This window comes from Pteropus medius, unplaced genomic scaffold (genome assembly GCF_902729225.1).
Source record: "Pteropus medius unplaced genomic scaffold, Ma_sr-lr_union100, whole genome shotgun sequence".
In the NCBI taxonomy this organism is placed as follows: domain Eukaryota; kingdom Metazoa; phylum Chordata; class Mammalia; order Chiroptera; family Pteropodidae; genus Pteropus; species Pteropus medius.
Window position 1 is genome coordinate 19,469,562 of NW_024340696.1, and position 15,094 is coordinate 19,484,655.

Consider the following 15,094-nt stretch of genomic DNA (forward strand, 5'->3'; position numbering starts at 1 on the left):
TTATACAGTATAAAGCTAAGTTACTGGTGTTAATAAAAATAACCACTTATTTTCAAGTGATATATATAACTAATCTTTTTCAAATGATATACATAACTGCTTCCAGGGTAAGTTCCAGAAAACACTCAAAGAAGTTCACATCTTTAATAATCCCCAAAAACTTTCTTATTAAAAGAGAAGATAGAATAATTAAGTCACATTCTGAGCCTGTAAATTCCTGAAAGAGAATGCCAGAAGAGAGTGTGATCTGACATTGACAGAACACAAGATTTAACCAAGAAAGGTTAACAGTGGAGTGAATTTCTATCACAAAGCAAGGGAGAAGCTGGTAAGCTCTATCCCTGTAACTTCCTATCATCGTGACCAAATTTCTTGCCCTCCTCAATTCAACTTAAACCTCTATTTCCTACAAAAACATAAGAAAATGTTCCTAAAATTTCTTTGTGACACTCTTAGCAAACTCCATTTATTATTTAGCATTCATTAGGAGCCACTGAGATATTACATTAACTCTAAATTCTATACAGAACCTATCAATCCCCAGGGGACATTGATACTTCTATAAATTATTTCTTCTGATATAAATTCTCTTCTATCATGAAAACTTTTTCAGAGAACACACATTCTACATATAACTTCCCAATCTAGATTCTCCATAGAGATTAGTCTGGTGGCTCTTCCTTAATCCCTTTCTAGGAGCACTGAAGTCCTGGTAACTAAGAAATCACTCACGATCAAGTCCCCTTCATTTAAATATTGCTGACCTCACACACAAAAAAATAGAGGAACAATAATCTTTCCAAAACTCATAAAAGAATTCTAAAATTGTTAAAGGAACACAGGCTTCCATTCAAGGACTAGGCATTTAGTCTATTCTCCCTTAAAACCATTCTCCTACTGATTCTCCATACTATGGAAATACTTATTCAACCTAGAATGACCATTTGGCTTATTTTTTTTTTCCAACAAAAAAGTTAAATAAATTGGGATCATGACACTGAATCCAATGAAAATAAAATAAGTAAGAACACTAAGTCCTCAAAGTTTCCAAGTTGGGAGACAAAAGGAAAACATAACTGAGCTCTAAGAATGTTAACTTTCAACTTAAATATATCAATACTTAAATGATTCCTACACACAGACTTTTTAACTATATTATACGCAGTAACTAAACCACTGATCAAAAATAACAAAACTTCTTAAAGACTTCTTGGGTTTCCTTTAGATGCTTCCTAGAAAGCAAACTATCTCAGGACAAATATCTGACGTCAAAATCGTGATCATCTTCTGTTGGACATTAATTAACCTCTTAACACTACAGTTGAAAGATTTTCACTGAAAAACAGGCAGAAGGAAAAGAGAATAAGAATCAATCAGAAAGCGAACTAAACAGAAAACACAATTTTCTATTAAAAAAATAGAAACTGTCATTGCTACGCTTGCAGAAATAATAGACTTTGAAAAGTAAAACCAACCAAAAGATCACATGGCCCCTTTACTTCTGAAGTTTCCAGTGACAGACTATATTTCTAGGAAGGAAGGGTCACAGACAATCAAACGACAAATCACTGTGTACATAAAGTGATTGGTAAAATGAAAACGTGACCACGTAAATGACAAAAATGACTTGTGGTGCATTTAAAGGTCTGTCAGGGATAGGGGGAAAGTCACGTCCCATACCTTAGCCTCAGTTTCCCTACCGAAAAAAAGACGAGAACATGACACTTCGCTCACGGAAGCCAGAGGGACTGGTTCCATATGTCTCCACCTACTCAAGGGTCCCTTCAAAGGCTGATCTCAGAGGGGGTCCCCAGTACAACTGAGTCATGACACGGGTACCTTTGGGGGCTGGGGGGAGAAAGGGAGAGTCAAAGCGCGCAAAGCTCTATCCGTTCCTGGAAAGCGATTATCCCCTACACCGGGGGTGCCAACGCCCGCCCTAGACCCAGCATCCCCTCCCTACCGAAGCACACCGGGCAGCCCCAGCATCTCTCCTTCCTTCCGACTTCCCCTTCAGTTCCCCCGCCGCCTCTCCGACCGCGCCCCCGAACGCAGCCAGGTAGCTCCTCCTCTGGCCGCGTCTCCGCAGCCGACCCGCCCGCCACCCGCCGGCGCCAAGGTCTTCTCACCCCGGCGGCGGAAGGATGCCGGACCGGGCCTCCCAGGCTCCTCCCGGGCCTACCTGCAAGGCGGGCGGGGGCTCGGCTTGCAGCCCGGCGGGTGGTCTGAGCCACAGAGAGGAAGAACAGGCAGGAAGGAAGCAAGGGTCCGCTCTACCGACCAGCGGGAGAAAGCAGCCTGAGCGCAAGGCCTCGCGGATAAGTCAGCCTTCGACCCGGCGCCGCCGCCGCCGCCGCCGCCGCCGCCGCTCAGGAGACATCAAGCAAGAAGACGGCGCAAGAGATCACCGAATGCACGAACGTCCCAGACATCAATGGGAGAGCGCCGGCGCAATCGTTCAAGGAACTACAGTCGAGCGCCGAAAAAGATCTCCGCTCCAACTCAAAGTCCGGCTCCTGTCCAAGGCAGAAATAAACAAACCCAGATCACAAGACATGGAGTAAAGGAGGCTGTGTTTCTGCCATTTTCTGTGTTGCTTGCCGGCAAAAGTGTTAAGACAATTGGAGTTTTTCTTGAGACTACTGAAGATCAAGTTAGCACAGTAACACTTGTCTAACTATAGTTCAGCGACTACCTATGGACTCCCAACACACTGTCTCAATTGAGCAAGTTCGATCGTTAGTTTACTCACGCAACAGTGAGATGAATGAAGGGTAAAGATTATAATACATAAACACACGTACATGTGACAGAAGCACAGAGAGAGAGAGAATCCAAACTGAAGAACAAAGTGAAAAATCTACTAAAGCTCCAATTTAGCCCCTATAATCGTAGCGAGGAAAAGCTGGGAAAATTCAGGGTTGTGTAGACTGATCTAAGGTAGAAAAAAATTTTTAACACACTTTTTTTTTTTATGTTCTTCCAAGGACCCAGAACCGCAGGCATGCTTCTTACCTAACGATCAAAAGTCTCTGGGTTCAAAACCTGACTAAGTGTGTTGACATGTTCATTGACACAAGAGCCCCTTTTTGAAGTCTCTCAGTGGGCAAATATGCTCAGCACAAATATAGATTGATATGTACATCCTAGATACAATTAAACAAATCACATAGATCACTACAAATATGGATTACCAAGTATGAGCAATAATAGTTTACCCCACCTCCTCCTAAAGAGGGAGGAGACCTGGAGAGCAAAGTTATAAAAAGAAAATGATAATCCCAGCCTTTAAAGAGTTTATAATCTAATCAAAGTAAAAGACCACATCCTTACAACATTAGCTTTACTTATAAATTATTGTAATTTTAAAAAATCTCTTCAGGTCTGTGAAAATACTTAAAGGACAACTTACATATGTAATGAAGGATGAGACCAGCATCCATAATATGAAGACAAAACACTGAGCTTTTGTTCTCTACCACTGTTTTAGGAGACTTTTTAAATGAGTAAACATTATAGCAACATTTATGAAAGTCTAAAGAAAGAATTTAATAATCTGCTTCCAAAATGCAAAGTTTTAATTTGTTCATGTTCCCTTGTAATCCTTGGAAATACCCTACATAATTTTTAGAAGTTTAATTTAAGCACAGATAGGACAGTGTTGTTGTTTTACATTATGTCATTTTTCTATTAAGGTCTTTAATAGTTAATTTTTAACAGTTGCACAGTATTCCAATGAGAGGATACACTAATCATGCCCCGCATTGTTGAATATGTATGTTGCTTCCAAATATTGCTGCTCTTGGAAAGAGGCAGTTATAACCTTACAATTAATGCTTAGAACCTATCACACATAAACAAAAAGAGTAAAGAAGTAGGGTAGAGGTTTATTTCTCTGTCACATAAAAGAAATCCAGAGAGGTACAGCCATTCAGTGTCAGGTGTGGCCATTCAGTGTCAGGGGCCAGGCTTCTATGTTGTTGCTTTGACATCTTCCCTAAGAGGCTTTCATCTCAGGTCCAAGAGAGCTGCTCAAGCTCTGGTTATCATGTCTACATTCCAATCAGCAGGAAACTGAAAGAGGAAAGGCCTATCTCCTAGCCATAAGGACACATCTTGAAAATAGCACAGGACATTTCCACTTATATACATTCCACTGGCCAGAATTTAGTCACATCACCAACCTAAGTGAGAATTAGTCTTTATCCTGGGCAGTTATGTACCCACCAAAAGTCAGAGGCAAATGGATGTTAGGTGACAACTAAATAAGCAGTCTCTACCACATTCCTGTAGCTGGATGAGGAGGGGGCAAATAGACTTTCCTTTGCTTTCACCCCGGAGCTGAGTTTCTACTTCTAGAATACATGCTTTAGAGAAGCTTCCTTCTTGGAGAAGATTGTGGGGTATAAGTGTCTGCAACTACAGTCCTCATTCAGACTTGACCAAATAACGACATTATTTTGAAACCTAGATTTCAGGGAGAAAAGCTAAAGGAAATAATTTTAAAGGTACAAGAAGTATTCGTTTTTCAAAAGCTGGAAAATTTTATTCTGGGGGAAACGCCTGAAGGTGATGCAAATATAAATCTTATGCCATCTAAAAATGGAGATTTTGGAGAAGCTGAGGCTAGAATTGTCAGTGAAATCATTAAAAAATATATGGCTTATTCTGCAGGCAGAGTTGCTCTCTGCTGATAAATTTCTTGAGAGAACTGTTTCTTTTCAAGTATGGGTTTAAGCTTCAATGTGACAGTACATTACTGCTTGTTTTTATGGAGAGCTCTATTTGGATAGAAGAGATCAGCTGAAACCCTCAAACCTACAGGAATCTCCTTACACAGGAGGAACACCTGAAAAAGAAAACTAGGTAGGCAGAAGTAAAGATCATCCCGGGATACACTAGTGATGCCTACATATTTGTGTTAAGACTCAAATGGACCCACTCTTTATAGAGTAGGATGACACTATTATGTTGATTGTTGTATTCTAATAGGATTCTCCTGGGGGAGCCACCACCTTGAAGGTAAGACAATGTTTTCCCTAAAGTAGAATGCCCACTGTCCTTGATTGCTGAGGACTAAGGGGTTTCCCAGGACTCAGGAATTTCAGTGCTAAAACTGTGACAGCTCTGGGCAAACCAGGACAGTTAGTCACTCTATGAAAGGACCTAGCCACTATCAATCACATGGAAAAGAATTGGAAAGACTAAACCAGGAAAAGAGGATTGGGGCATGTTGAACCGGGGACATTGCCTAGACTGAAGGGTGAAGGCAGGAGAAAGGAGAGAAGGAGAGGAGATGGTTCCTTATCTTGGCTCTGGGCTCTGAGAAACAAATCAGGCCTGAACCTAAGATGAGGTAATTCTAGCAGTACCATAAGTCTTATTAGGAAGCCCAGGAAGAGGAGGTGGGCCTTAAGCAGCCAAAATGATGAGCCAATGTAGGTTTTACTGTTGCAATTCTATTTTGTTCTTTTGTAGCCTGGTCTCACAGCACTGTACATACGATGGGCTAATGTACATACTTTGGACTGGATGGTAGAGTTAGAAGCAGTGTGGTGATGTAGGAGCAACTCAGAGATCAATCCTGGGAGGCTCTTTTTTTAAAATTTATGTAGAATAAATTTCCAGTATTGGAATTTATCAATGGATTGAAATGTATGAACATTTTAAGACTCTAGAATGGCAAAGAAATCAGCCCTTCCATAAAGAAAGCTGTATATGTAAGGGGTAAAGAAAGTCTCAACAGAATGATAGATTCCCAAATGTTTTGCTGGGCAAACATGGAGATTCCTTTCAAACACTTTTCCAAATTTACTGATTTATGATTTCAAGGTCTACTTTCCTTGCTCCTATTTATTATCGAGATCTTCTCTCTCCTATTTGATTATCACAAAGGGAGTCTTAGATTATAGTTGTTTCTTAAAAAAGCCTGTGAATTTTATGTGCCAGAGAACTGGGGTGTCCCCATCTTTCAGCGAGCATTTTACCCTTCTTCCTGCATGGACATTTTCAGTCAACAAAGTCTTATTTAATTCTGAGTCCATGATCTTTTTTATCTACAATTTTGTAAAATCTAAGTCCGATCTAGAGAGCAATATAGACCCTGGGGATATGTGAATGCACAATGGTTAAGACTCCTTGATTTCATTTTCTTGTCTTCATCCTCAATTTCCCTGCATTGTCAGGGAAAGCAAGTGCTAAGCTTGGTCTTTGAGCTGTTTTCAGTTTGTTTCAGGCAGGGATACAATTGTAGTATGTCTACCACCTGGTTTAGCCTCTATTTTGCCCCTCCCTACCTCTTACACATCTTCACTGTATGACTCCATTAAAACTGTGTCTTGTTTTTTGTTCTTAATTTGCTAGACTCTTACAGTCCACAGGTCAGGAAAGGAGCTCCCTCTCTGTTCAGTTCATTTTAAACTAAAAATATGTTTATGATCCCTCTTTTGTATAATTTGGAATTAGTAAACCAGTGATGACCCAATATTGTAGTTTTCCTTTAACATATCCTTGGACTTTGCTATCTTGAAATATCTAAGGGCAAATGTGGAAAACTCATGCTGGCCAGATGGTCATCTATGGGAAGATGAGGCTTACGTAAGACAGGCAAATTCTTGACTCTTTCCCAAAACTGTACCAGGAAGATACTATAAAACCACAATAAGAGCCTCAAGAAGAGACCTCTCAGACACTTAGAAAAAGCTTCTATCAGTAAATTCATAGCTATTTGAAAGTAAAGACTCTGATCCCTTCCCTAGATCATTTTGGGGAAAGTGTAACTGTGAACTGAAAAAATCCTGGCCTGTAAAAATCTAGGTCAAAAAGAGATTAAAGGAAAATATTTGAACAGTTACTCTGTAGAATTATTAGGAAATAAAATGCTCCCAGAGAAAAACACTGCCAGCCAATGTTTGGTCAGTTCAGCACTTAGAAATCATCTTCGGTGTGCAAGTGATAGACTTGAAATTGCTTTTGAAATCTCTCCAACACTGTCCTTCCCACTCAGGCTTCAGGTCACCATCTAGTGAGTTAAGTTGTGAAAACTCCAATTTTCCTGCAATGTAGCTTTTTTTAGGCTAAAATGCTAGGCACTTCCCAAGACTACACTCTACCTTGCTACTTATAAAATATGTGTGGTAGTAACCCTTTCCTCATACAATATTCAGAACCAAAATTTTATAGGGAAAAATATCCATCTCAGGAAATTTGTAAAGACTGTGAGAGTCAAAATACTGCCTTACGAAGGAGAAGACTAAGCAAGCTTGAGTCACAAGTTAAACTTTACAAATTAAAAAAATATAACAGGGCACCTCCACCGCACAATAAATAGAGCTAAAGTTTTCAGTCACCTCTTTGTTGTCCTCTGCTATCTCAATGACATATTAATTCAACCTCATGCCAAATGGATCCACTCTTTATAGAGTAGGATGACGATGGGAAATAGCATTTGGAGTAGAAATAAACAGCAGATAATAATCCAAATTGTTTTTAATCTTGCGGATGAGTCACCCTCAATTTATTTCCAAACTTCTCTGTCATCAGCTGTTCATTTCTTTACTTTGAATATCACCAGATCAACATTGCCAAAGGCAGGTAGGAAATGATCCAAGAGGACAATTCAGAGGTATCACATAGTGAGTGGATGAAAAACGGGGAACAAGACAATTCTCAGGAAAGTCTCTTTTTGTCCCAGCAATGACACAAACGTGTGAACCTAATTTACACTTTCATTATTCCAATCAGGTTATTTTTATATCAGTACAATTTTAGAATAAGACGTGGTGGGAGATTATTTTCTCGCAAATTCTGTCCATCACTTTGTACATAAGATTTTCAAGTAGGTCTAACTCCTAAATTCGTTTCAAATGAAATTATATTCTTCTTACTTCTCCTTTTTAATACTTTCATATGCTTTCTTTATTCTCTAAATCTTCCTTCTATATAAAGAATATCAAAGCTGAATGGCCAGACATTCTAACAGTATAATCATAAGAAATGTGATCTAATGTGACCTATTTAGATGTAAGCTGTCAAAACTTGGGTAAATCTCCTCTATCAACCTATCAGGGTCTTTAGATCTCCTGCAAAGTGTAAGCTTGCTACTTTATCTATACTTGACTTGTCTTCTTTAAGCTGATTGCGTTTTTAAACCCACTTAGCATCTAACTCTGACTCAGGGTTGGAAATAGGAGCTGGAGTCCAGATGTTCTCCCTAGGAACTAAGTCCAGGTCACAGTACAATTATTGCAGAAAGACTAAAGATGGAGGTTTCAGACTGTCCCTAACATCCTCTTAAAAATACAAAGCTGCAAACTCAGATTAGTAGTCATTTACTTACATCAGAAGACCATTCCTCAACTTAAATTTACTTTTTACACTTGTCTCAGATTATTCCTATGCCTATATAGGAAGCAAAATAGAAAAGCTGAAATGCCATCCAAGTAATTCAGGACAAGTAAATGTTATTTTCATTTGAAATATCCAGATAATTGAAACAAACAAAAAAGGGTGTCCTGGCTAGATACCATTTCCCCCTTTGCTTTAATTTTGTAGGTATGATCATAAATATCTACAACCAGTGAGCTTTCAGATGAGTGGCGCTCAACCTGGAGTCCAATGCATAGTAGGGAAGAGTTATCTTGGTTTTGGTTTAGTTAATAAAATTGCAAATGAATAAAGATATTCTGGCATAGCTCCAACCTTTGTAAAACACACAGATTAAATGTCTATTTGTGACAAGTGTCCACACACTGTCATGCTAAATGATAGAACTGTGTAGGGGGTGACGAGGGAGGAACTTTGTCACAACTCTTTCTAGAAAGTTTCCCTCCTCTCCACTTTCCACATTAGCTAAAATGAGTGAGCATCAGCTCCTGACGGATACGATCAGCCTCTAGGTCCAGGGACTCCATATGCTCATACTCTTCCTCGGGGGGCTGTTCCATGGGTCCTGTCATTGGAGAGGACCAAACATCCATCCCATGTTCCAGGGAAATGTTGTGGAGGACACAACAAGCCAGGATGATGTGGCTAGACTTCTCTGGTGAGTACTGCAGTGCCCCCTTGGATCCATCCAGGCACCGGAATCGGGCACAGAGGGTTCGGAAAGTCTTCTCTATCACACTGTGAGTTGCAGAATGGGCCATATTATAGCGATATTCGGCTGGAGTTTCAGGAATGTGAAGTGGGGTCATGAGCCAGGTACGGAGAAAGAAGGAACTGTCACCTGTGGGGAAGGCCCAAAGAAATTACAAGTGATTATAACTAGAATACAAACAAAAAGGAAAATCCAGGAATATATACAGAGAATGAACGAGAAAATGCAACAGCCTCTGGAGCCAAAGCACACCAGAAAAATCAAGAAGGAAAGGGAATGCTGTGGTGAAGAGAAAGCATGCCACAGTCATGAGCAGGTAGGCATGAATTTTTGCTGGGAACATCCTTGGTTAAAACCAACAGAGAAAAAGACTGATAGCTAAAGAAAGCCAAGTCTGAAAGGATACGGCTCTGGAGGAAATAAAATTCCTAGATTTTCTGAGCTCAGAGATATTTTTCTATAATAAAAGTTTAGTAAAAACTATCCCATAGCAAGCCAATCTTCAAAATCTCGAAAGAGCAAAAGTGCACAAGAGAAAGAGAATTCTGCCACAAGATCTCAAAAACATTTATGAAAACAATTTCTAACTTTACCATTAAAAATGTCAGATCTGAAAGCACTACCTGGGGATTTCAGATAATTCATTCTCCCAGTGCTAAGAAAAATAAAAGTGCCAGCATCTGTGGTAGACATCAGAATTCATGTGTTCTGCCTTCCTTAATACTATGTTCACTGAAACAATGACTTTAAAACAGAGGAACTGGTAGAATTTCATATTAACAAAGAACATTAATATAATGATGCAAATAGTAAGTCAGTGATGAGAAAATGAAATCAGAAATCAATTAAAATAATACACATTTCCCTTAAGTGACTTCCTTATCAAATGATCCTGGGAAGTGCTAAAACAAAACACAAAACTGGGGTACAATGTCCTAACACAACAGTATGACGTTTCTATAATGTTTAATTGTCCTGACTCACTACTCCTGGCAGAAAAAATGTCTCACGTGGAAGCGTAACCTCTTAGAACTGAGACAAAAAGGCCCTAGGAGTACCAACTTGCACAATTGCTGTGTTCCTGACCCAACAGCAATTTCAGTAAATAGTTATGGACTGTTCAGAGAGGGTTCGGCACGGTTCCAAAACATATAGTACTTTTCTCCTTTAGAAGCTTACAGTTCCGAGAACTGGATTAACTTTGTTTTTAATAGTTTTCAATTAAAATTTTTTATTGGAATGTAATTGACATACAACATTAGTTTCAGGTATACTGGATATACTTGAAATATTTAAGAAGTCTCATAATAATTTCAAATTTTAATTTGGTCGACTTTTTTCCTTTTTGTCCTAAGTACAACCTATATCTTAACTGAACTCACTTCTACTAAATATTGAATTTAAATAATTGATGTTGTAACTAATAATGAAAATAATACCTTTGCCTCATTGAATACCTATTGTGAAGCATGCGCTGTGCTGGGTAATTTAAAAATATTCTCTCTTATTATCCAATCCAAATTCTGCCAGGTTAGATATTATTGAACTCATTTTACAAATGAGAATATCAAAATAGTCAGCCATCCTTTAATATGTCAGGCAAAGGAAGGGGAAGAAGCTAGTCACTAATGCTAATATCAGACTCAGAATCACAAAAACAATAGTGTAATTCTGTAAAAGAGATATCAAATGACATTTGTCCAATGTTTCTGTGAGAAACAGTATGGGCCTTAAATAGGGGAGACATACAGAACAAACTAGTTAATGTAGAACTTTTATAAAATACTTCATGGTCATTAATTGGTTATAACTGGTTACAATCCAAACACTACTGGAAGACAGACACACTCAGGAGGGGATTAGGATCAGAATTGCTAAACAGATTACAATTGCTTACATGATCAGTCATCCACAAGACATTCTGGCAGATCTTACCAAAGCTGCTTAACAAGACTAAACCAAGAGCTGAAGAAATAACTCAGGCTGAATTGTTTGCAGGAACAGGTATATTTAGAGATGGAGAATTGGGTAATGCACTCTGAAGTGACAGATGAGAATGAAGACATGAAGGGATGACACTCACAGTAAAATATGCTAAACAAACGAAAAGGGAATCACAGCCAATCATAGATTTGGCAAATCTAGAACTATTCCACAAATCTAATGGCGTCAAGATACAACCAGCCATCTTTTTTTTTTTTTTTTAACATATTTTCATTCCTCATAATCCTGCTGCTCTTCCCCTACATTACCCCTTTGTCCACACATTCTCTAAAGACCAGTGTTTCCCAAACTTATGTATTTGGACGAATCATTTAGGGCACCTCTTAAAAATGGATGTCTAGATTCTTTCCTTGAAAATTATCACTCCCAAAGTTTGAAGTGGGGCCCAGTGATATACATTTTTAATAAATCTCCAGATGACTCTTTTGATCTGAAAAATTCGCAAAACACAATACTAGTTCAGGGGTCTTCAAACTAGATTTCCTGTTAGAGTTCATGGAGGCTTTCCAATGGGTATGTACCAGAACTGACAGTACCAAGGAAATCAATTTCTACTTGGGTCTATTTTCCCTATCCTTAGTGCCTAACATGTAGCCTGGTACCAAAACTTCATAAACATTTGTTAAATGTTATTGCAATATCCATCTCTCCCACTTCTACGCTTCCTGTAAAGAGGGGAATCAGAAATGTATATAAAAATTTGCCAGAGTTTTTACTTATTTTCAACTATGTCCTGTAAACAGCTCAAAAACTACTTTAAAGCCATGATTCCAACTGAATCTGGGGTCCCAAGATGTGAAGAGAAAGAAAATCAGTAATTCCTACATGACCTTGAAGTCCTGAAAAAAAAGAGTATTTGCCAAATAACTCCTCATATGATCTAGTTTTAAAACTTGAACACAGTAACTTAAATATTCTGTGCCTTAATTTCCTCATGTGTAAATATATTAATATTAGTATTTACCTTCCTTAAGAGTTTTTATAAGGATCCCAATACAAAGTGCTTACAACATTGCTTGACAAATTCTAAATGCTCAGTAAATTTTAGCTGCCTTTACAGTGAGGGTACCAAAGTGGTTTCACAAGAAATGAGCTTGGAACTCAAGTACTCCCACAGCTGTGGAAGAAGTAGCTAGAAGAGACACTTGCAAAACAGACTTTCCTTCACTTCTTGGTGTGAGTTGTAGGAAATTTGAAAGTTCAAAGTAAGCACAAGGTGGGATTAAGATAAAAGTCCAGTAAAGTGAAAAGGTGGTGGTGCACTGCAAACGGTATGCAGAAGCAACAACTCAAGAAAATCGCTAAGTTCCAAGATGTTACACATGGCACCCTGGCAGCGCCAAACCAATCATTGCAACAGTAGTCTCTTCCCACTTGACAGGGAGGTTTCTCTTTTATGAGTCAGTGAGAACATTAAAGAGCAACAAAACCCATTAAAGAGAAATAATTCCTGGGTGTCTATTACATGTTAAACACTGTGTTATGAATATGTACAGTGCACATATGATTAGTGGTTTTGAAAGAGAACTCTTCCAATCCTTAATGTATCATCTCTCACATATGTTGTATACAAGATAACTCCTGTTGCTCATATCAGAGCAGTACTTTAAAACACACAAACAAGCAAACAAAACTAAGCTGCCAAGCTCAAGGGTTTTATCACTGTTAACTAAATGCAAGGCTCACTATGAATGGGTTCTTGTCCTACTCATATCACTATGCCTGTCTTTCCAATGGCACTTGGGCAGATCTGTGAAGTGAGTTCCTATAACAACTGTGTGTCTACTATCTTTTTCATATAGAGACAATCACCAATGGCAAAATAACATTTCATATTTATACAATTCTTTATAGTGAACTTTCCTATATATTACCTATCCCTAACAATAGGTATTACTGCTGTTGACATTTTTTTCACCATTTTACAGATGATAAAAATTAAGGCTCAATTGTATGGATGTACTATATTTAGCCAGATCTACTGAGAAGTATTTGGTTATATTTAAAGGGAATATTTTTGCAGGCTTCTGGTTTTCAACCACAAACAGTACTGCAATGAAAATTCTTATATGTAATTCTGTTTTACATCACCAATGCTCATATTTATGAACATGCACCTCCAATATAAACTCTTAGAAGATCTGGGTCAAATAATATACTTTTAAACTTTAATATATTTTTTAAATGCTGATTTAAAAAATTACAGCTCAGAGTTCTCACCTGAAGTCTCATTAAAAAAAAAAGGACAGGACTGAGACTAAAGTCTATAGACTGCCATATTTCATTCTACTCTGCTATATAATTTTTCTATGGCTACAAAATAAGCATTTTTCCCTACAAACTTACCAAGCAGCCAGCTATCTTTGTGCATCCCGGCTTCAAACTGACTACTAAGAGAAGATTGCTGCAGCACAGCATAGTCTTGTAGGCTGCCTGGCCAGTTTGTCTCCACAGTCATTAGTGCCCCTCTGATGTCACACACCATCAGGCAGTTTAAAGAATGCAGACCTTTGCGGTTCACATAGGAGAGGTCTTCAGCATTTGGTGCTTTGATTGCCACATGGATACAGTCAACCACCCCTATTACCCCTGGCATCCCTGCCAAACCATAGAATTCATCCTTCAGAGCCTGCATGGAGGCTTCATCAGCTGGAAAGTGAATGAACTGTGAGGCTCTTTCCACAAGTGCTTCGGTGACATTGGCAACACATCGACTCATAGATGCCTGACTGATTCCAATAGCATCTCCCATCCGAGTCTGGAAGGAACCTGAGGTATAGAAGCCCAGTGCTGCAAGGATCTGTGTCTCTGGGCTAATAGCTCTAGATCTCTGAGTAGGTCTAGAAAGACTTGCCCCCAAGAGCTCTACCAAGTAATAAATGAACTGTCGAGGAAAACCATAAACAGACATCAAGTAGTCATCAGTCACATCATCCAGTTTAAAACGGTCCAATGTCCGGTGACCTCGGCCATACAACAAGAGATCACAGTCAAGCACTGTTATAGGTATAGCCATGGTCCATGTAAATAATGACTCTCCTTCCTTCTGCTACTTTTCCTAAACTCTTTTCAGTGAAGATGTTGGTGCAAGAAGGTATTTAAAGAAATGTCAGAATTCAACAGCTAACCATGTTAAATGACTGGCATTTATAATCTTCTCTCTGTAAAAATTAAAAGAAAAAAAATTAGAAACATAACCGAAGACTTTAAAGTGATTCAAGGGCTACAATAATTCCTTTTCTCCAATTTCCATTTTGTTTAAGCAAAAGATTCTATACCTGTAAGTCTGGGTTTTTCTCCACTAATTCATGGCTGCACAAGACAGTCTTGTTTTTGGTTTCAAGGATAATGGGAGTTGAATTTCGGTGGCTCATTTAACGCCTGGCATCTGCACTGAGAAGAGCAAAAGATTAATGGAAGTGTTGGCATAATTATCCACAAAGTAAACGAGGCCTGCTCCTAACTATCCAGGTCATGAAGCAGCTGACATAGGTCATAACCACCCAGGGCAGGAATTTAGTCACTGCGGGTTTCGTTACTCAAAGCCCTCCGGCTCCACCTGATAAGTATAGGATGGATGCGAGAGGTGCTCAAACCAGTCTAACAAGGTAGGAAGGGCAAAAACACCGCCCACAACCGGGCCCGATGGACGTAGACTGTGTGCTCTAAGACTCGTGAGGACTAGGAAGTAGGGAAGACCCACAAGTTGGAAGGAAGGCGCGGAAGAAGAGAATGGGACAGTTAAGGTTAGGAGGCGACTCCGCCGCTTTTAAGCGGCACCTTAACTACGGAACACGAAATGTTCCGGAAGTCTGATTGCGCCAACCACTCAAGGTCAGCTAAGACCAGTCACCCACCTCTCGGAGGCTACCAGGTTACCAGCCGCACTCCCCACCCACCCAGCCGGATCCTGCCCTCCTCCGGAACCGGCAGTCGCACACGAGCCGCCACGGCGCTCAGCATAGGCACCGCCCCTCTGCGTCAGCGACCGCC

The 15,094-nt window shown here is 39.4% G+C and overlaps 2 protein-coding genes across 12 annotated transcripts in view; both read right to left on the reverse strand.

The window, feature by feature from the left end:
• Window positions 1-2,408, reverse strand: part of AMBRA1 (autophagy and beclin 1 regulator 1) — a 148,118-nt gene extending 145,710 nt beyond the window's left edge. For 6 of the 9 annotated variants that reach the window (XM_039868417.1, XM_039868386.1, XM_039868376.1 and 3 more), the window contains exon 1: window positions 2,183-2,408. The gene's annotated coding sequence lies outside the window, so the exon portion shown is untranslated. The remainder of the gene's footprint in view (window positions 1-2,182) is intronic. The other 3 variants (XM_039868425.1, XM_039868409.1, XM_039868402.1) reach the window with 1 other exon arrangement.
• Window positions 2,409-7,470: 5,062 nt separating this feature from the next.
• Window positions 7,471-15,091, reverse strand: HARBI1 (harbinger transposase derived 1). 3 transcript variants are annotated; one of them, XM_039868487.1, is made up of 4 exons: window positions 14,959-15,091; window positions 14,380-14,494; window positions 13,448-14,262; window positions 7,471-9,226 (listed from the first exon to the last, which is right to left on the reverse strand). In XM_039868487.1, exons 3-4 carry the CDS (start codon window positions 14,115-14,117, stop codon window positions 8,847-8,849), a joined length of 1,050 nt encoding a protein of 349 aa, XP_039724421.1. In that variant the 5' UTR covers window positions 14,118-14,262; window positions 14,380-14,494; window positions 14,959-15,091; the 3' UTR covers window positions 7,471-8,846. The 3 variants fall into 3 exon arrangements, with proteins under 3 accessions (XP_039724421.1, XP_039724420.1, XP_039724422.1); XM_039868486.1 differs by having other exon boundaries at window positions 14,380-14,489; window positions 14,959-15,086; XM_039868488.1 differs by lacking the exon at window positions 14,380-14,494 and having other exon boundaries at window positions 14,959-15,060.
• Between the last annotated feature and the right edge of the window lie 3 nt (window positions 15,092-15,094).

What these genes read in the sequence shown, in the direction of transcription:
- HARBI1 (XM_039868487.1), bottom strand. Translation starts at nt 14,117, where the DNA reads ATGGCTATACCTATAACAGTGCTTGACTGTGATCTCTTGTTGTATGGC. An exon ending in CAAAGATAGCTGGCTGCTTG is followed by an intron (nt 9,227 to 13,447) that starts GTAAGTTTGTAG and finishes CCTTCCCCACAG; the next exon opens with GTGACAGTTCCTTCTTTCTC.